Here is a 23,336-nt window from a genome sequence, read left to right on the forward strand (position 1 = left end):
TTTAAACAGTGTTCTGCATTAAAAACCTATTTAAAAAGAATTGAATAAATCAGAATTTTCCAGTTCTGATCCTAAGTATTTGTAGAAATAAAATAATAAAATAATTTTACTGATAGTGTTCAACTGTTGTGTATGCTAAGACTGTGCAAAGGTTCAAATGGGTGATTTGCTTCAGTGATGCTTTGAGTAAAATGACCTTTGAAATTTTCAAAGAAAGTAAAGCTGCCATGTTCCTACACTACCTTCAGGAAAGAATAAGCAGAGGATGTTGTGGAGAGATGGAAGAGCAAAAATGTCCAGAAACCAATGTTACAATCACATTTTGACCCTTTAAGAATCTCTTCATAAGCCCACCAAGGCTTTCTTCTCAGGATGAGAAAAAGGGCATGGTAGTCTTTTTTTCAGTCTTGATTATGACTAATGAATTGAGTATAATTGGGTCAACTTTTAAAAATTACACCTCACTGTTGTCAAGCAAGTTACAGGAAATGCTCCGTCTGTAGTGTGAAATATAGTGAAATCTTTTGTGAAGCCAGTTGGAAGCAGTTGCACCTGACACATGTTTCTTTGGACAGCTAGCAATATTTCTTGTTCTATTTGGGGACAAAAAAAATCAATGCAGATAAAAAATGTTAAATATCCAGCATGAAAAGAAACTCCTTCAGTCTTACTACTCTACTTCTTATGAAGATTGCAGTTTGTTTTTCTTGGTGGAATGAGCAAAAGAACAGATTGAGGTGAAAGGGCTCTTGCATGAATTTCTGGAGGGCCTCTGCTAGCCTGGATGATTTCCTTGTGCTAGACATATTTCATTTGGTAGAAGAGTTTTTAATGTTCCTTTGTACAGGAGAATAGATGATTCCTCCTTCCCCCCAAAAGTCCTGCTATGTTTTAAATAATAAATGATAAATATTGCCTGATCCAGGGGATACGAGGAAGGTGTGATGGCTCAGCAGTTAAAATGCTGGGCTTGTCAGTTGGAAAACCGGCAACCCAGGTTTGAGACCCAAATGCCACACAATGGGGTGAGCTTCTGTTCTTACTATAGCTTCTGCCAACCTAGCAGTTCAAAAGCATGCAAATGTGGGTAGAAAAATATGTACTACTTTGGCGGGAAGGTAAGCACTCCATGATGTCAGGCTGGCCATGGGGCTGTGTAAATGTCTTCAGATAGCACTGGCTCAATGGCTTTGAAACCAAGATAAGCAGCATCCCCTATAGTTGACAATAATTAGCAGAGTAAAATCTGCAGGAACTCCTTTATCTTTAATTTACCAGCGAGTAGAAGATGCTAGGAGTGATAAATAAAAAATGTTGGAAGTGTATACTAAGAATATAATTCCAGCAAGGTCAGCCAAGGCATGAAGGTCATCCCAGCTACTAATCTAAACCAATCAGGTGCCTATATTGGACAGCAGTGATATAGGTGGATACCAAATCACTTCAGTGACAAAGGCAATGCCATTATTTCATGCCATGTGGGAAAAGACAATGGTAACTTAATCTGACCAAGAAAACCACATAGTTGGACAAGATAAAATAATTGACTACAAAGTGCCAGATGATGGATCCCTCAAGTCAGATGTCATGCAGTGCATCATTGAGGAGCATTGCAGATCTTCCAGAATAAAAATGATGCTTATGATGTGACTTGATTCAAGCCTTTGGGACGTTTAGTTGTTAATAATGCCATGCAAGAAAGAAAACCTGAAGCTGGTGATAATATTGTGCAAACATGGACTGTATGGGAAAATCATGAATATGGGAAAACAGAAACTAATGAAAAATGAAATGAATCATTTACATAATAACATGTTTGGCATCACCAAATGGAAATTGACTGAAATTGGATACTTTCAAACATAAGATCATCATATGTTTACTACTTAATACATTGATAGAAAAAGGAATAGCATGGATTTCATAGGAAGAATATAGAAAAAACTAAATGGTTCTTTAGTTATTGGATTATTATAAATTAGACTTCATGGACACCCCACTAATATGATGGTTATCCAAGTTTATGCTTCAACCACTGATACAGATGAAGACAAAACTGGTGCGTTTGAGGGTCACACTCAATCTGAAATTGACGGAACATAGAAGCAAGATGTGCTGCTTCTGTTTGGAGACTGCAATGCCAAATTTGGAAACCATGCAAGAATCACAGATGGATGGGAAGGGGACTGCAAAATTCTGATCAATGCAATACAACCCAGGAGGATGATTTTTTTTTTAGCTAGTAACACGAGCAGATGGATAGGAATTATACAAAAGGTCAAAGGGTTGGGTCAAAGAGTTACACTGAACTGTATGCTACTAGTGTAGAAGAGAATTAACAAAAGATCATGGAGACTCTGGAAATTTAAAAATATCTGCAGGTATAGAGTGCAATGTTTTTAAAAAAGGATATAATTTGCTTATTGGATTGCTGTGTGAGCTATTTAATGTGTGTGTGAAGATGCCATCTCTGCCTGATAATTAGAATAATGATTTTTGTCCCTAGTAAGGAGAAAGGTGTCAAGAGAGAAAGCTAAAACCATAGCAGTTACAATGAGACATTGGAAAGGTGTTTGGCAGAATTCAGTTTGAAAGAGCACAAGGGGTGACAAGGAATATAATTTGGGAATGTATTATATTTTTAAACCATAAAATGGTATATATACTATTATAAAATGTGCACAGGACTTTTTTCCTTCTCCTACTCTTTATCAAAAGCCCGACAGACAAACATCTAAATAAAGAAATAGAAATAGATATATTCTGCTAACAATATATGTATAGTACAGTATAGTATACTGTTATCTGTACAGAAATTCTATTCTTTCAGCTAGCATTTTGAATAACACATAACACATTTTTATTGTATATACTAAGTTTATATTAAGTCCCATCACTTCTATTTTTATTTACTTTTTGTAAAAATATATATTAAAGTTTGGAAGCACTCATCTGAAAACCAGCAAAATTTAATTATTTCTTCTGCATATACATGTTCTGAGTTACACCAAAGTTCCCATCATCTTACACTATTTTAATATTCTAGTAGATCCCTGTGATAGGAAGATATGCTGTCTCCCTTGAATTGAATGGGATGTGTTTCTATATGCACAAGAACATTGTGTATACACATTTTTGGGCTAATTAATACAATATATGATAATGAAAGGTTACTATAGGTTCATGTAAAGGTATATGTTTTATACACTGTTGTAAAAGATTCTGATAACCACTAGAGTTTCTTTAAGAACTTTTGGCACATCTGTTCAGAGGATATACTTAGCATACATCCACATTCTCTTTCCAATCAAACAGAATTGTCTGATTACTAATCTTATTGTAATAGCAAATCATTTGCAAAGTTTTTAATTATTCCAGGCACTACTTATATTCAAGATGTGGATGATTTAAATCTAATCCTTATAACTTTATAAATTACCCAGTATGTTCTTCTGTAGAGAGGGGAGAATAGACTAACATTTGAAACTATCTGTCTATAGGTAAAATGCTTTACATACTAGAAAATAAGGGTTAACAAGGTTACTTACCATCTGGTATGTTTACAGTTTCCCTAAATCAAAGGCCTTCAACAGAAATTTTGGTCTGACATAAACAGGTTATTAGCAATTCAGATTAAAAGGATATCTTCTGCCTCCTATGAGCCATGTTCAACTGAGATGCTTGCTTCTTTAATGCTAAGTTTGCTTTGTCCTTATTATATACTGGAGAAAATTGCATCATGAACATCTATAGAGCAGTAGTATTTGTAACACAAAGATGGAGTCCATCAATATAATACTACATGCTTTGGAAAGCAGATGTTGAAATTCTAGAACTAGAAAACCTTGAATTACGCCGTCTTTGGTCTGATTTAAGCATGGTATATAAAATCATACATTGCAAAGTCCTACCTGTCAGTGAATACTTCAGCTTCAACCATAAGAACACAAGAGTACACAATAGATACAAACTCAAGGTTAACTGCACCAAGCTTGATTGCAGGAAATACGACTTCAGCAACAGAGTGATCAATGTCTGGAATACTCTACCCAACTCTGTAGTTTCTTCCCCAAACCCCCAAAACTTTAACCTTAGACTGTCTACTATTGACCTCACCCCTTTCCTAAGAGGTCTCTAGGGGGCATGCATAAGCGCACCAACGTGCCTACCGTCCCTGTCCTATTGTTTCTTTTATTTTTATTTTATTTTTCTTATATGTACCCATTTCATGTATTCAAAACTATGTACACTTATACTGATTATCTTGTAAACAATTGACAAATCAAATCTATCAATCAATCAATAAATAAATGTCCTATCTAAAGATAGATCTCTCCCCCGACCCCCAAAGATGGGGCCTTACTGTGATGTGATGCTAGCTACCAGTTTGAGTGCTGCAAATATGGTTTGAACCAATTTTTTGGATAATATGTTTTGAATAGGTCTCAATTTTCAATAAATAAAGAAAAGATTAATCAGTATATTAACAATAAATTAAACAATATCAGTCACATAAGTAAAGGGGATATGAATCTGGATGTTGATGGATCTACATTTATTGAAAATAAAGCTTTATTAGGAAATGAAGAATTGTGGTAGAAAATTAAATTTCTTTGTCTTAAATTAGTTAAATTAATGGCCATTCCTTATAAAGACTATGAATAAATATTATTCATTTGATTTTTTTAAAAAAGGCTGCTATTATGATGTTAGTTCATTTCCTCCCTGAAAATGTACTGTGTATATTTGTCAATAGTAATATTTACTTCTGATGCATATAGGAAATTATGCTAGTTATTTGAAGATGTTATTAATTATTTTAAAATTCAAGATTAATAGGTTATTTGGGAACATAATACATTATATTTTTCTTGCCAAAAATACTATCTTGCTAACCATCAGTTCTTTTATTCTTTCTAGACCAAGAATGTTTTCTACTTTGTTGAAAGTCAAAAGTTACTGGTACATTAAGTACCTATAAATCCTGACATTGAGGTAAATATAATCAATATAATAAACTAACATCACTAACTTCCTTGTCAGGATGGTTGTACTGCTTGAAGCTTTCTGTATTGTCCAGAACTATATGGTAAATTTCCAAAGTGCCTACTTCACAGTCATTAAAAAAGCTAAAGCTTTGGTGTGGATTCTGAATTTAATAGCTAGCACTAGCTGCACTACAGCTTGTTCTTAGCAATAAGTATTTGGAATACTATTCAAACAGCTATCCTTTTATATCTGGCATTATATGGAATAGTATGACATTTAGCTAGATAGACAAGTGGTTTTGTCTAAGACTGACAAAAGAAAGACCTCATTCTTTTTAATAAAACCTTTCTGGACATGGTCCACTACATTTTGCTGCAGTGCTAGATAGGGTAATCCTTTATAGACAATTAATCTGCTCTTCCCAAATTGAGCCTAAGTGGTTGTTTTGATGAAACATCTGATAACTTTTATCTGTTTTCCCACTTTTATTTCAAATGGGCTTCTGAATGTGACTCCAAATTATTTAAGACAACAAAATGAAATCCTTGGTATTTTGTTTTTCCCCCCTTCACAAGCCAATTTTCTTCGTCCCTTTGACTCCCTTTTTTGTTTTCTCAATGTTGACTCCAGGACTTGTCTGATGATATCCTTTCAATCTTCTTGGCAAGATTTTTGGAATAGTTTGCAATTGCCCAATTCCTAGGGTTGAGAGAGAGTGACTGTTTCAAGGTCATATCTGGCTTTGTGTCCAAGTGAGAATAGAACTCATGGTCTCCTAGTTTCTAACCTGATGCCTTCACTGCTTAACTCTCTATTGCATGTAATAAAACATTTATACTGAACCTACATACTTTTAAATATTACCAGTGCAGGCACTTCACAATAGCTACCAGGAATTCTTGAGTAGCCTGATCAGAAGAAAAACAATTAAATGCAATGCTTTATAGGGCATACAGAATTCTGAAGGTTGGGATTTTAATGCCTTCACCTACTAATGGATAATCTTCAAGAGTTTGGCTTGATTGCATTTTTTGACACAAGAGATGAAATTAGATACTAAAGATGACTTTGAGCTCACAATCTGCTCATGAAAATCAAATACATTGCTTTCTATTTGGAAAAAATCCAGTAGTGGTGAGCAGGCATTCCATTCCATTCCACTCTATTCCATACTTCATTTGCTACTGCTATCATTTCTATCTTTTCTATGTTACAACCAGACATATCATAATGTCTATGCATATTGATAAATCACAACTCAGCAAATAATTATGATGCAGTGTTCAAATTCTGTGGTCAAATAAGGGAACAGCAAATCATCCAACCACTTTTATGAACCAAATGATTTGCTTTATTGTAATTCAGATGTACAAATGGGTCTGATTAAGAAAGATATAGACATTTATTCTACACAGATTGACTTTGATTAGTACTGAATTCTTGATTGGATGATGCTTTTCGAGTTTGTTATGGCTAGATAATTCATCTATAAAAGGTAAGTCGTAGATTGGAATCTATGATGATGGTATCTGACTAGCTGCAGAAATATTTGTTGTGCTGCTGTTAAGATACAATTTTGGAGCAGAAGTTTAGGATTATCATGTAGTCATATTAGGACTATAGTAAAAAACCAGCTATAAGCACATGAGAAATTACCTATGAAGTTTTTTCATTTTAGGATTTCATGGGCAATTAAGATGAACATTTACACAAGTAAAAAAATCTGAACAGTAACAAGTATAGTTTTTTATTATAGAAGTAATAAAAGATTATGAAAACAATAACTAGAAGTGAAGTGATGTATCAAAACTAATACCAAAGGCACTAAAGCATAACAAGGTAAGGAGGTTGAACAAAGAACCAGTGAAAGCACCAATTATTTACATGAGGGTTAGAAATAGAGTGCTTAGATGTTGAAAATAAGGTGACTTATTATTTTCACTGATTATAGAACTTTAATTTTAAAATTTCTGATCCTGCAAAACTTCTGCCCCAACAAGATATATGTTCAAGTGTTTTCTTTCTCTAGAACACGGGTGCCAAACTTACAGCACGTTGCTGTCACGTGATATATCGCGATATTTTATCTTTTCACAGAGCTGGAGTTGGAGTGGTCTGCATGCGACGCATCTAGCCCAAGGGGTCCTACTTTGACCCTTGTCTAGAACCTGGAGATCATTCAGACAATTCATCTACTCCAGGTATTCTATTCCTTACAGAACTCCTTGGGCTGTACTTTTTCTTATTTGAAAATCTGACCCCTGCAATATTTACCTGGACTTAATGGGTCTGAGTTGGTGGAATAAACAGGAGGTACCTGAAACCATCATATTTTGAAAAAAAGAAACATAATGCACATCACCATCAAATTGGATGTTACCACATCATTAAACATGGTCTATCCACTCTGTCTATTTATGGCAACAAAGCAGATCAACTTCATTATTAGAAACTGCAGAAAAAAAGATCTATCTTTTCTGAATTATGGTTCTCAGTTTTGGAAATCATGCTTCACCTAAAGGAATTTTAATCCGCATTTGTGAGATGACAGGGAGATGTGTGCGTCAGTGATTCCAAGCAAAAGACAAGATAGAAACTCTATCAAGCTATAAGCCCTTGAGCAAAGTATATATCCAGTAGAGGCCCAGGCTGATTTGATAAAACGCACTAAAACTATCACCAGCTCTACATATTTCATATCTACGATGACATTTGATGCTTCTGGCGTCAAAAGAAAAACAGACCTTTCTTAAATTTTGCTTAGCAGAAGAATTGCCAAAGCTTTTGCGAGCAAAGTTCAGTTGTTAATATACTTCTCCCTTAATGAAGATAAAAGCTTTGGGTTTTTTTTTTTAATGAAATCCAGGCTATATTGTCAGCTTTGTGACATACCCAATTACTATTGCAGAAGATACAAAGCAAACAGAGGGTCAGAAAGATGGGGAGACTGCATACGTTACCTGTTTAGTTCTCATTTTGGAGTCCTCTGACAGATTGTTGTATGTGTAGTGGGCCTGTGTAACTCCACAAAAAAGAACTGCCACTATTCCTGATAAAAATAAAAAATAGACACATATTAAGCTATTTTCATTTCTTCCTAGAACGTATTCAAAAGGAAAAGGGAGGAAGGGGAGGGAAGGAAATTGCTTGCTTGAAAAATAATTAAACAACATTAACTGCCTATAAAAAAGCCATAGGAAGGTGTTATAATAATTTGCTTCAATGAACTAGAATTTAGCTTAGATCAAAATAATTTGAGGTTAGGAAGCACTGGCATCTTGCTGTAATGTGACCTGATTACTACACATCTATACAGATGCTTTGTTGTTTGAAGACTGTCTAACTCAGAACTGGGTATATTTTGGCCTCCAGGCCACATCTGGCATTTTGGCTGTTTCTGTCTGCCCATGTGATGTCAATTAAAAATTAGAAATCAAACGTAAATAAGTGTACAACATGCACGCAATTGAACAGATTTAAGTTCAGCCTATTGGCTCAGCTATTCACAACAGTCCTCATTTCTCATGTGGCCGATTGGGAAAATTATTTGTCCATCCTTGGTCTAACTGTTCAGAATCGCTATGAAATCACCAGATACAACACTGATATTTAATATGATAATATCCTAATCTGGTAAATTCTCAATTGGCTAAACTTTTGAAGTGTGCATAGGATACCTGGCATACTTTTCTTATCAGGATGTCACCTAACAACATAATACATCATTTGGTAATTTGGGGTTCATATTTCTAGCTATGACATTATTAACACAGACAAAGAGAAGGACTGCTATCTTATAAAATAAGCATTTTGCAATCTGGAGGTGCTTTTCTCAGATTTTGATGCTAATTGAGTCAATAATTACAGAATAAAAGCAACTGTTCAGGTTGTTTTCTTAGAAACATGCAATATTGCATAACAAAATGATTGTGTTAAAAATAATATCACCAAGATTAATTTCTATTGTACACATCAATTAGTTATTGTCTAGCCAGAAATAAGCCTCTTGACTCCACTGGGATCTCCCCTCAGGGAAATATGTGTAAAATTGCACTCTGGAACTGGGTTTGCACAACAGAGATAGTTAAAATATGCAAGTAGCTAGAGTTTGCTGTTACAAATAAAATAGCATTACAATGGATTCTCAACTGCATTATATTATTGGACAGTTTTATTAGTGAAAATATTCAGTTTCCTTCTGATATTATCCCTATTTTGATAACTGCAAATTTGAAAGATGATAGATATTATTATATAAATATGTTTTATTATGCATTATATGTTTGAAGGATGGATTTGGTCCTGAAAAAGATGACATGTGATCAAGGAGAAAGGAACCAGCAGAATAACCTGCAAAAATACTGCTAACAAATTTCTATTAATATATAAGCAGTTAAGCAAAAGTTTATAAGCAAAATTTTGCAGTTTTGTTTTTCCTTTGAATGAATCTTTCAAATGAAATGAAATTTTAAATTTTATAAACTTACAGTCACCCAACCCAACCAACCCTGGAAGGCTTATTATAAAAGCAACCAATAATAGTCCTTTACAACATGGCCAAACCAGGCCTAATTGTATAAAACATTCAACTAAGCAACATGTCAGCTTAGGGAAGAACCAGGTCCTTAAAACTTGCATAAATTGTGTCAGGTTTTCCGCAATATGAATACAATTCCAGGGAGAAGGCACCATCAAAAAGAAACCTCCATCCACTCCAGGCAATGATTAAGGCTTTGTCAAACACCTATTAAGTTATTGGCAAAAAAAATCATACTATCTCTGAAACCCAGACCCCTGGCTATATACAGTATATAATAAACCCAGCTGGTGGCACCCTCTCTGTGTGCATGTGAGCCATCACCCCACCTCTGTTGTGCACGTGCAGGGGGTGGGGCACGTGTGGGGATGCATGCATATACATGGGGTTGCATGCACGTGCATGGGAATGCACACACATACACAGGGCTGAGGCACATGTATGAGGGACATGAACATATTACATTTTGGGGGCGCAAATGCAAAAAGATGGGTGCCAAAAAGGTTACCCACAAAAAACAGTTTCCACAGCTGCTTCTTCAACATAGCATTCCAAGAATATAACTCGGGGTCCCCAACCCCTAGGCCTCACACTAGTACCGATCTACAGCCTGTTAGGAACTGGACTTCGCAAGCAGCAGGTGAGTGAAGCTTCATGTATGCAGGCACAGGACCCAGAATTAGCACATAAAGTTAATTTATCCAATTCTAGATAAAAATTGTTGACTTCCGGTTTGAGCCTCTTCGCGAACAGACCGAAACCATAATTGTGTGTGGTTTCGATCTGTGCTAACTGCTGGAGCGCCCCGAGCCAGCTGGTTTCGGGGCTAAGCCACCCCATAGAGGTGGTGAAAAGGGGGGAGACTGCCAGCAGGATTGAGGAGAGCCACATCTCTCCTCCTCAGCTGGCCATTACTCCCTTTCCTGAAGGCGGTTGCAGCAGTGGTGAGAAATGGCCACCTCAAAGAAGAACTCGACCGGAAAAGAATGTGCAGGAGGAAAATAAGAAGAGAAAGTTTTAGTTGACCGGGTTAAACTGCAAAAGCAAAAAGTAAGGTACCCTGGAATTTAAACTAAAAATAAAAAGTAACTTGTTTCCAAAGAAGATTCTGAAGCAGTGAAGGAGAGAGAAAAGGGAAAGGATTTGGGTTTTTTCTTCTCTCCTTTTGCCTATACTGACAGCTAAGAGATCTAAATAAGAAATTGGGAAAAAAATCCACTTTGACAACAATAGGCATTTAAGCTGAAAATAAAATGTCAAAGGGATAATAAAGATTTCTGGATACTTAAAACCTTTTAAAAGTAGGAAAGAAGAGAAAAAGAATAAAAGGGCAGGATCTGGAAAAAAGGGAGGAGAATGCCTGGAATTAAAAGGAATTTACAGTAAAACCTCAACAAGCCTTCTAAAAGATACATTTTAACTGAAACTTGGCTACAAAATAGTAGAACCCCAGGAAGAGAAAGCGGAAAAAAGAAGCATGAAGAAACAGCTTGGGAGTATTTGGATTATTTGGTGATCTTTGGATTTTTGGTTATTGCATTTGGATGACTAAAATCAATTGGGTGGTTGTTTAAAAGTGTTTTAAAATGGCACTACTTTTAGATGAACTGAAAATGGAACTTAAAAAGTACAAAGAAGATGCACAAGAAGGGAGACGTGCTTTTGGCTTCGTATTTCAATTCTTAGAAATGGAGATCTCAAACTATGAGAAACAACAAGAAATGCCTGCAGAACAAGAAGACTGGGACAAGGAAGAAGCCATCTTTAATGAATGAGTAATTTTATGTGGGGAAAAAAAAGGAAAGGGGGGAAAGAGAATGAAAAGTTTAAGATTTGAAAAAACAACCAAGAAAAGGAATAATAACTTGAAAAATAAGTATAATATTAGAAAGCAACAGAAGAGAGGAATACAGAAGAGAAAATTAGAACTAGAGAGACAAGGGGGTAAAAGGGGGATGGAGAAGAAGAGAGGGAAGAAGGAAAGGAAAAGAAGTTATAAAGGACAGAAAGAAGATATGGAGAAACAGGGCCTATTCAGAGATAATGGGTGAAAATTTAATTGAAAAAGGGATTCTGCAAAGGTACATAAGATAGTATTGTTATATTAGAAATAGAAATAAGATGATGATGTTTAAAAAATTTACCTTGATCATCATTTGGGGCATAGATTACTACCAGTAGGAGTGTAATGCCATTAATCGAGATTTGTACCACCAGAGTTCTTCCTACAGGGTCCGCCCAGATTAACTCCGCTTTTAAGTCATCTCTCACATAGATTGCAATACCTTTCTTTTTGTGTTTATCTGCTGGTGCTGTAAATAATTTTCCCAGTTTCGGACAATCTAGGAATTTCTCCTCACTTTTCCTTATGTGTGTTTCTTGTATGCAAATTATATCAACATTTTGTTTTATTAGTTTGGTTAGAATCCTTTTCCTTTTAGCTCTTGAATTTAGGCCGTTTATATTAATGGAAAGAATTTTCCTTCCTTCGTCCATTTACTTAAGTCTGCCTCGCTTTTTGTCTCGTAACTCTACGGCTCTCTTCTTGTGGTTGATATGGAGTTGTTTCTTCTCTTTCTCGTTGTAAGTTGTCTTTCCCTTGAATTTGGACAGATCTTTCTTCTTTGTTCCTGTGGTGGTTACGATCTTCCTGCATATTCCTTTGGATTTTCTCCCTAGTGAGTTGATCCTCCGTGGTTGTTAGCTGTTCTAGGAAGTTTTGTGCTTGTTCTATTGAGTCTATTTTAATTTTTCTTCCCTTCCACGATATTAGCATCCCTTCTGGGATTAGCCATTTAAATGATATTTCGTTTTTATTTAAGTAATTAGCTAAAAATTTATATTCTTGCCTTATGGTCCTCACTTTTCTTGGAATCTGCTTGAGAATTATGATCTCTTTGCCCTTATATAATATTCTCTCATCTCTGGCCTTTCTATGTATTAGGTCTCTCATGCATCTTCTTGAAAAGCAGATATGGATCTCCCTTGGGCAATTGTGACGCCTTGCATAACTGGTATTCACCCTATAGATTTCATCAAATTCCTTGAGTAAGTCATCTTTCTCTTTTTCAACTAGTTCAGCCAACAAACCTGCCATTAATTGTTCTAATTCTTCATTTTTGGATTCCTCCACGTTTTGGAACCTTAAGTATGCAGCTGCTCTGTCCATCTCAAGTTGGACCAAGGAATCTTCCATTTCTCTATTAACATTTTTGAAATCTTCCTCAGTCCTTTCTAGGTTCCTCTCCGCTTGTTCCGTCCTCTTCTCTATTTCTTTTATTTTTAATTCAGTTCTTTCCATGGCCAATTGCATTGTCCCAACCCTATCTTCAAGTCTCTGTATATCTGCTCTCATCTCCTCTTTTAATTTACCCATTTCTTCCTTCAGTTCGCTAATATCTGCTCTGGTCTCATTATGATTCCTAATCATAATCTCCTGCATTCTAGACATTGATTCTTGCATTGATTCTTGCAGGGATAATAATGTCGCTTGTAGGTTGGCATTAGCAATAGTCGGTTGTTTTTCTCCTACCAAGGTCTCTTCTAAAATTTTCTGCGTTGTTGGGGAGGCAGTTGCCAGAGTTGTCATCAAGGTCTGGTTGTTCTTCCTTCCTGTTTTCAGGGCCGTGGTTGTTGTGGAAGTCATCTCTGATAAGATTTGTCTTTGCAATTGGACAATGTTAAGAATATTATCCCAAATCACCATTCGATGTAATGGCCCTTTAAGTGTGATTACAAATCTATTTGCTAAGCTTACACACCAGATAATTTTAGGTCTCTTTCTTCGGCCCAATCTGTCATTCAGGCAAATTAAATTCCAATTCAATAGAGAGTTATCAGATACTATACAATACTATACAATAGATGCTATACAATAGAATGTAATCAAATATTATGTATTATGTATTATATATTATTCTCTATATTAAATTCAAATACCAGAGTTAATTGTATTTTACCCCTAATAAATCATACTTGTTTAAAGCATACAACCAACTCTAGAATATCTCACTCTATATATACTTTTGTCCTATAGTGTATATTAATATTTAAGATTCCATTTTATCTGAGACAACCCTATTAACAGTCCTTAAAATTTTTATATATCCAAAAGAGTCTAATCTGTAAACCCTAATAACTGTAACAAGCAGTTTGCCTTTATACTTGTATTTTTAACTATTATAGAAAAAAAGGAAAGAACAAAGAGAAAGGGAGAGAGAGAAAGAATGCAGGAGGAAAGGGGTCTTTTCAATTTTAGGGAATCACAAAGCACGTATCTGTAGGATTAGTTCCATAGAAAAACAAGTCTGAGTTGGGGCTGGCGTTTTAGTCTTATAGTCTCTCCTCCTGGGCGCACCAAGGAAGCAAGGGGAGAAAGTGCTGACTAATTGCTGTCTGCGATCAGCGAACAGTCTTGGCCAGGCTTCTGTCTGTCTCTTCCTTCTTCTTCTTCCCTCCTCTTCTTCCCTTCTGCCAGCAATTGTCAATCCACAGTCACTTTGGGCATCCGCCTCAGATCGATCACTTTAAAAATCAGTTTGTAGGCAATAATGCTAAAAGGAAAGGATCTTGCATATAAAAGTCAGTGCATCGTTATCTGGCTCTCTACCTCTCGCTCTGCCCTCCTTCACAGCTAAAATCCTCTCCTAGTCTTCTAGCCTTCTCACGCGCTGATCCGAGATGGCAATCCACTCCCGAGCTTCTTAAATTCTCCACGCCTTTTTCTCTCCTCGGCAACGCTCCAATCCACACTTTCAAACTGCTTTTCTAGCCGCTTGTCTCCAGCTTCCCCCACTGTTACTCACAATGAAACAGGGAGAATCAGACCAATCTCTCTCACGGCTTTGTAGTCCTTCTGCCCTTTTCTGCTCAGACCCTTCAGGCAGTCACTTTTTGCTTCGTCAGTTCAGTGGCAGACCGGACTTTGGAGCCACCATTAGCTGGCAGCTGGCTCAATCGCGCTGGTCTCAGAGGCTCTTCCTTAGTTGCTGGGGAGTTGCCTACCCCCAAACAGCAACCTGGGGGTCCTCTATTCTGACACGAAGCTCTACGGGTTTCGTGTATCCACTGGGGATCCCTCCAAACGTGAGAAGAGGTGTTCGAAAGCCCCAGCTGGGCTTCTCCACCTCTGGATGTCCCTGTCCTGCCACTGGAAGAGCCTCAAAAAATAACAGAATTTGAAAATGGTAATATTATTCTGATTGGCGATTTTAACTCTATTGCTGACTACTGGAAGGATCATAGTAATAGGAGTAAGAACAAAAAAGGAAATAGAGAATTCTCTAAGCCATGTAAGGATATGTTGAATGAAATGAATCTGGTAGATATCTGGAGAAAATTAAATCCCCAAAAAGAACAGTTTACTTATTATTCTAACCCACACAAAATTTGGACAAGAATAGATATGGCTTGGATAAACGGTGAATTAATTAATGAAATCAAAGATAGTGAAATCTTACCAAATGATTGGGCTGACCACAACCCAATTCAAATAACCTGGAGGGGTAGAAGAAAACCAAAGAAAAGATGGACTTTTAACACTCATTTAATAAAAGAAGAAGAATACACTAATAAACTGAAAGAAGAACTGAACTTCTTCTTAAAGGAAAATAATAATGATCTAACTTCGAAACAAAATATATGGGACACATTAAAGGCATTTATAAGAGGAATAACAATCTCTTACAATGCTATGAGAAATAAAAGAAAGTATGCCCAACAAAGTAACCTACAACAAGAAATTAAGGATTTAGAAACCCAATTACAAAAGAACCCCAAAAACCAAAGAATACAGAACCAGTTAATAACAACTAAACACAAACTTAATTTACTGGAACAAGAAAAATTGGAGATTAGTCTGAAAATGACTAAACAAATCTACTTTGAGCATGCAAACAAGCCAGGGAGATGGTTAGCCCACAAACTTAAGAAAACGAAAGAAAAAAGATTGATACACCAATTAATGGACCGAGGGGGGCAATATGCATGAGGAGATAGAGAAGAAAAAAGAGATCACTCTTAATTACTTTGGGAAATTATACAAAAAAGAAGAAGTCTCTGAGGATAAAATAATGAAATACCTGGAGGAAGCGAATGACAAAGCAATTGGAGAGGAAGAGATAGAATTATTAAACCAAAATATAACATGGTCTGAACTGAAGTCAGCAATAGAGAAGCAAAGTAACAATAAAGCACCAGGACTGGACGGGATACCGGTAGAACTTTACAAAATTATCATAGAACAAATTGGACCACTGATGCTGGATGTATTTAATGAGGTACTCTTAGCAGCCAAGATGCCGGACTCGTGGAGGGGAGCCTTAATTTCGCTGATCCCGAAGGAGGACCTAAACCACAGTCTTATTAATAATTATTTCGCTCCTGAATGCAGATTACAAATTATTCTCTTCTATAATAGCCAATAGATTAAAACAGGTTTTAAACACTTATATCCATGAAGATCAAAACGGATTTCTCCCATTTCGACAAATTAAGAATAATTTAAGAACAGTGATAGACATTTCAGAATACTATGAAGCCCACCCGGAAAAACAATTTGCATTTATGTTCTTGGATGCTGAAAAAGCATTCGATAATTTAAATTGGCATTTTTTAATTCAAAAAATATATAATATGAATCTTGGCACCAGATTTGAAAATGTCATCACTACAATTTACCACACTCAACAGGCAAACATTCTAATAAATGGGGAACAAACTGGCCCGATAAAAATAGAAAAAGGGGTAAGACAGGGTTGCCCTCTCTCCCCTCTGCTTTTCATATTCGCCCTAGAATCTCTTCTGACGTACATTAGGCAAAATTTGAGAATTAGAGGTTTGAGGATCAAATCAGAAGAATATAAAGTACAGGCTTTCGCTGATGATTTGGTTTTCTTTCTGGAGGAGCCCATAGAAAAAGGACACAACTTATTAGAAGAACTAGAACGATTTGGAGAAGTCGCGGGATTTAAAATAAACAGGGGAAAAACAAAATTAATGACTAAAAATTTAACAGGAGACCAGAATAAAGAGCTAGAGACAACAATGGGAATACAAGTGACAAAAAAAATTAAATACTTAGGAATTTGGCTAACTCCACAAAGCAAATCGTTAAAAGAAAACAATTATGACAAACTTCTCCAACAATCTAAGAAAGACTTAGATTTCTGGAGCAATTTACAACTTTCCTTATTGGGCAGGATTGCTTTGATTACGATGAATATTCTGTCAAAATTTCTATATTTATTCCAGACAATTCCAATCAAATTAAATAAAAATTTTTTATGGAACTAAACAAGATAACATTGAATTTCATTTGGCAGGGAAAAAAGCTAGGATTAACGTAAAAGCCCTACAAGATCTGAAAAGCAGAGGAGGGTTAGCCTTGCCAAACTGGGAAATATATCATACGGCAGCCACCCTACTATGGATAAAGGATTGGGTAAACCTAACCAACAAAAGAACACTAGTATTGGAAGGCCACGATATGCAGAAAGGATGGCATGCCTTTCTGTGGGAATCTGGGAAACCCAGGCAATCATATTTCCATGGGCATCTTATCAGGGACTCTTTATTAACTAATTGGAAAAAAGTACGCAAAAAACTTTATCTAAAAATACCAATTTGGCTATCTCCAATGGAAGCGATAGTACACCCTAATAATCTGGATATAACCAAAATGATTAAGTACGAAAATTTATTAGACCCACAAGGAAAGTTGAAAACACGACAAGAACTACAAGAGCGAGGATTTATAATTGATCAGTGGGTGTACCTTCAAATTCATAGTAAATACAAACAAGACATTAAGGAATTTGGAATCTACAATAAATTACAGACTCTAGACAAAATTCTACTAGGACCAAGTAAAAAAAATATATCTAAATTTTACAAATATTTATTAGAAACAGAACTAGAACAAGAAATTGTCAAGGGAAATATGATTGCGTGGAGCAGAAATGTGGGTAGGAGCATTACCCTAGCAGAATGGGAAAAGATCTGGAACAGGAACATTAAGATCACGAAATCAGCAGCTTATAAAGAAAACTTATATAAAATGTTTTATAGATGGCACCTGCCCCCTTCGAGATTGGCGAAGATGCACCCCAACACGAGCCCCAAGTGTTGGAAGTGTCAATACACAGAAGGTACGTTCTTCCACATGTGGTGGTCATGCAAGGAAATCCAGAAGTACTGGCAAAAAATTAGGCACTGGCTAGAGGAAATAACCATGGAACAAATTGAGTACAAACCAGAGTCCTTTCTTCTAGGAATTTTTGATAAACAAATATCCAAAAAATCGAAGTATATTACAATCCATATCTTAACCGCGGCCAGACTGGCATTTGCCCAGTGCTGGAAACTACCCTCTATCCCCACTGAACTTATGGTTATTCAGAAAATTTTACAATGCGCCGAAATGGACAAACTAACCCAAGCATTAAAAAATAAAGAATCTTCAACCTATTATAGCAATTGGAATCCTTTGTACATTTGGCTTAATCAAAGATAGATCACCTCTAAGAAAACTAAGGCCGAGGCCTCCGAGGCAGAGATAAAGAAAAGCACTGCCGACGATAGTTTGGAAGAAGAAAAGACCTTACAGACAGTCACAAAATATGGTTTTATTATAATTGTTTTCTCTACTTTTGTTTTCCCTACTTTCCCCCCTCCCCTCCCTTTCCCTCTTTCCTCTCTTAAGCTTTCCTCTCTTTCCCTCTTGGCCTATGCCAAGACCTGTTCGTCTTTTTGTTGTATATAATTTGTAGCTGTGTTGTTGTTGTTTTTTAAAAAGTAAAACTAATAAAGTTTATTTAAAAAAAAAGAAAGAAATAGAAATAATTTTAGAAAATATGAAACAATGTATGATTAAAATGATGGATAAAATAGTTATTGTAATCTATTGAAATGTTTGTTAATAAATAAATGAAATAAAATGAATGAGAGAATTGAATTAGGAAAGGATGGGAACATTTTAATTATTTAATTTTTTATAAAATATAAGGGAAGAGAAATAGGGGAAAAAATAATTACGGAAAGCTTGTAAGTGTTCCCAAGGAAGTATGATATTTAATTGAAAAGTAATGTTAAAGATGTTAAGACTTTAATGAATATTAATGATAGAATTGAATTGGAATTGAATGACTGTTTTAATTACATATATTTATAATCACTTTTTACGAATATAGTGTGTATTTTAAGAATGTACCAAGCAGAATTCAATTGGAAGTTATGTATTATATTGAATGTTATAATCTCAAGGTATATATTGAAGCTTAAATAAGACTTGAATGGATAAAATTAAAAGATATAAAGGTGGCATACTCCAATTAGTAACAACAGGAGAAAATTCGTTTAATGAGAAAAGAAAATATGAAATTGAAACAGGACAGACAAAAGCATAAATATAATGATTTGAATTGATATGAGAAAATTAAAATAAAATTGAGAAAATTAAGAGAGGAGAAAAACTATGTAGAAAATGTAAAACAGTAATAAGATATGGAACAGAACATAAAAGTGAGCATGAAATTGAGTTTATGTCTGTATGAAGAAGTGTAACCCGGGACCATGCTATTTAAAAAAAAAAATTGCAAAGATGATCACATAGGATCACATTTATTCCTTTAATGCCTTGGACCTAATCTCTGTTGCAGTAAATTAAAATTATACTATAAACTACATAATAATTATAATTACATTAATTGATTTAAGGTAATTTATAATCTGGGTTTGAAATTGGTTTTACTTTTCCATTTTTCCTTGTCTGGTCTGGTTTTTAGAATTTAGGAATGATGTGTGTTTGTTTCTGAATCTAAGAAGTGCTAAACGTATTGATCCATATTGATTACATACTCTAGAGCTTTCTCAGCTTGACCAAGATGTTGATGTTGATCCACTTAAAGCAACTTATGATCAAGCAATGAAACTACTTCTGATGCTCCTGAAAGCTTTGTATATGCTGTATTGATTGTCACCACAGAAGAACAAATAATGTATTAAATATATAATATGAAAAATCTGTTGGATAATCATGGGATTCAATTGATTGGAATGATTATTGGTATTTTTAGCTGAGGTTTAGGTTTTCCTCATCAAAGAATTAAAAAAATAGTTTATTCTGGACTCCACAAATGATTGGAAGAAAGAAAACGATAGAGGTTCAACTAAATCCTAAAACATATAACACGAATTGTATTTAAAATGCTTGCAGGAAATATATATATATTTATATATATATATATATATATATATATATATATATATATATATATATATATATATATATATATATATATATATGTTCTTCAGCTTTGTTCGGGTATTATTATACTTGTGCTTTTAAAGTTGTAGCAACATTTCGGCAGAATCTCATCTGCCATCATCAGGCTTCTGTATTGTGTTCGTCTGTGAGTCAGACTTTTACAGTTGTTTCAATTTTAAATTTGGGGCTAGCCTACTGCTGCGCTAGAATGGTTTTTTCTTCATCCTGATTGGTTGGGAGTCTTGGTCTGTGTTTATTGGTCTTGGAGTTTACTGTGTTCTGCTTGGTTGGTGTTTCTAATATCTTCTGTCTGTTTTGTGGCTTTTTTGTGTCTTGATTGGCTGGCAACATTGTGTTCCTATATTGGAGGCTTTTAGTGCAGCTTGGCTCCGAGTAAATGGACAGCTATCATTTGTTAGGAAGCTAGGTTTCATCTGGGTGCCTGGTTGGGGTGTATTTGAGCTGGAGGTACCAGGGGGAATCTGTTTGTGCCCAGGTATTTGCCTTGCTTGTGGTGTGGAGATTTTTTTGTTTGTGAGTGCAGGCTTCCAAATGATTGACAGTCTGGTGGAATCATCTCTTCTATTCATGCTTTCAGGTCTTTTTTCAATCTCTATGGCTTCTCTGACAATTCTGTGGATGGGGTTTTCTATAGTGGCTAGCGCTTTGGTGCCATTGAAGTTGATTCTATGACCTGTGGTTTTCATGTGTTGGACTAGTGAGGAAGTGTGTTCCAGCTTTTTACTGCATTTTTGTGTTCATCCAGGCGGGTACTTATTCTTCTATTGGTCTGTCCAATGTATGTGGCCAGGCATGATGCACAGGGGACTTCGTATATGCCTTGGTTTTCCAGATCAATTTTATCTTTGGGGTTTCTAAGGATGGCTGCTATTTTTCTGTCTGTTTTGAAGGCAGTCTTGATGTGATGCCTGTGTAGTATCTTACTGATTTTGTCTGTAGTACCTCTTATGTAGGGCAGGACAGCTGTTCCATAGATCTGTTCATCTTCTAGGTCTCCATTATGTCTCAGTGTGTTTTTGTGGATCAAGCCAGTGATTTTGCTTTTGTGGAAGCCGTTGGTATCAGTACTTTAGTCAGGGTGCATAGTTCAGTCTTTATGTGTGTCTTATCTGCCAGGCGTTTGGTTCTAGCAATTAGTGTTTTGGCCACAGAGTTTATCTGTGCTGGGTGGTGGTGGGATTGGGCATTGAGGTAGTGGTTGGTGTGTGTTTTCTTCTGGTATATGTTGTGTCCTAGTGTGCCATCTGTTTTTTTGTGGAAATTATCAAAGATCTACACATGGAACAAGAAGATCTGCTTGTAAGTTTCAATGTGTTTTTACTATTCACTCAAGTCCCGATAAAATAAACTCTTGAAATCATCAAGAATAAATACCAACCAGCTAATGGAACTAACAGAACACTGCTTAACCAACACATATTTCATATACAAAGGACAAAGATACAAGCAAATTGAAGGAGCCCCTATGGGATTACCACTGTCACCTGTCATTGCAAACCTGTTCGTGGAAGAATTCGAATCCAGAGCCCTGGCTAATGCCACCCACAAACCCAAACTATGGTTAAGATACATCGATGACACATTTGTGATTTGGCCCCAGGAAAAGAAGACCTAAACAATTTCCTAACATGAAAAAACAATTTCTGGACCACGGACCAGAAGACATATCGCAGCTGCATCACTACCCGCTTCAAACCCCTCCGACCCATACATGAAGCGAACTGACACCCACCATGAAGATGTGGCACGACCACGAACGTGAAGCCAAACAGCAGGATCACAGCTCACCAACTCAAATCCCCCAGCAGCTAAGACTAACCTGAGCACAACCAACCCCCCACATGAACAGAACACACCCCCAGCCAATCAGAACACAGCCAACCCCCCAACCAATCAGAACACAGCCAAACCTCCAACCAATCAGAATACCCCCCCAGCCAATCAGAACATAGCCAAGCCCCCACCCAATCAAGTCACACCCCCACTAGCAGTTAAAAGGAAGAAGCAGCTGCAAGCTCACATTACTCTGAGAAGCACAAAGCTGAAGCCACAAGCCTGAAGATGATGAATGAGACTTTATCGAAACGTCACCTAGACACTTCCAATTATACACGGGAGAAAACCCGAATAACCAAAGATCCACATACAAATACCTGCAGAAACCTCAGAATACACACACACACACACACACACACACACACACACATACATATATTTATTACACACATACATACATACATACATACATATGAAAAAGTTTCTAAATCCCATCAAAGAAACTTCAGTATGTCACTTAGGTGTGAAAACATGACATCTCCCAATTATATACGCATCGTTTTACCCTATGTCTTAAGATCTAAAAATGGAAATTTATGCTTAGGGAGGCCATATGTCCAGCAATAAAATTATCATAGAAAACTGTAGTTTCATTTTTTTTAATGACAGATTTTGAATAAAAATCTTCAAACATTTCTAAAAAAACCCCCAAGAAATCAATAAAGGATCCTATTACAGGGGTAAAATTAGTTTTTTTATAATTATATAAAACATATTTATTTATTAGATTTGTATCCTGCCTTTAATACTTTATAAACATTTTATTCTATATTTATTAGAAATCAGTTTCATATTTCTTCACTATTTCTTTCATATGACTTACAGATATTTCACTATTCCAATTCATATAATTTATTCCAGAAATTTAAAGAGATTATCCATTACTTTTAATACTTTCATCTTCTAGACTCTAGATTCCCCCTTTCCTTGAAATTTCTTACATTTTATTCTTGAGAAACTCACCAAGATTCTCAGATTCCCCGTCTCTTGATCTATTCATTTTTTTCATGTTTTATTTAAATCAATCCTCATTCACATTCTCAGTACGATCACATAAACTCAACAACCTTTTTTTCATAACAGTTGCTCACTTTTGCCTTCAGTCCCCATTCATTCAATAGTAATTCATTTTTTACTGTATTGATTCTTCCCCTACCATATGTTTTAGTTATCACATACTTCATTAATACTTCATTAATCTATAAGTTTTTCCTGATGTACAGTTCTCAGCTTTTACATTCATATAACAAAATAGGAAAAGATATATTTTTACATACAACCATTGTTGCTGTTTTTGATAAATATTCATTTTTCTCACAAAGCTACACACACAGTTCTACTTAATATTTTTTCTACTAGAATTTTTACCTCCTAAAAACTTTCCAACCATTTTCCATTTTTTGTTGAACACTCCATCAAACTAAACAAATTCCATACATATCTTTATATGATTTCACACATACCTTTGTATTACAGAAGAAAACTGAATTCCCTAATTACTTCAAATCCCCTAATTACTTCAATGCCATGAAATACTTACCTGTAAGGCCAGCAGCTTCAGCAGACAAGAAAGCACTCCATGATAAAAGGAAAAACAAGCCAGTTTCCAACATGGGGAACTCACACAGTTTAGTAAACTTTGTCAAGTGCTAAAGGAAAAATAATGCTAAGGAAAAAGAATTGTTTTAC

The 23,336-nt window shown here is 35.6% G+C and overlaps 1 protein-coding gene and 1 long non-coding RNA gene across 3 annotated transcripts in view; one reads left to right on the forward strand and one right to left on the reverse strand.

Moving 5' to 3' along the window:
• The window catches only part of SLC9A9 (solute carrier family 9 member A9), a 240,860-nt gene that overhangs the window by 127,169 nt on the left and 90,355 nt on the right, over positions 1-23,336 (reverse strand). For both annotated transcript variants that reach the window (XM_087933285.1, XM_087933284.1), the window contains exons 8-9: positions 23,188-23,293; positions 7,950-8,038 (exon numbers count right to left, since the gene is read on the reverse strand). In XM_087933285.1, the coding sequence (XP_087789411.1) occupies positions 7,950-8,038; positions 23,188-23,293 (195 nt within the window). The remainder of the gene's footprint in view (positions 1-7,949; positions 8,039-23,187; positions 23,294-23,336) is intronic.
• Positions 7,123-23,336, forward strand: part of LOC148125870 (uncharacterized) — a 45,045-nt gene continuing 28,831 nt past the window's right edge. The window contains exon 1 of the long non-coding RNA XR_015743583.1: positions 7,123-7,190. This is a non-coding gene — a long non-coding RNA (uncharacterized LOC148125870). The remainder of the gene's footprint in view (positions 7,191-23,336) is intronic.

The sequence above is a fragment of the Pseudonaja textilis genome, chromosome 4, assembly GCF_049901715.1.
Source record: "Pseudonaja textilis isolate UNSWEBS1 chromosome 4, rPseTex1.2, whole genome shotgun sequence".
Lineage (NCBI taxonomy): Eukaryota > Metazoa > Chordata > Lepidosauria > Squamata > Elapidae > Pseudonaja > Pseudonaja textilis.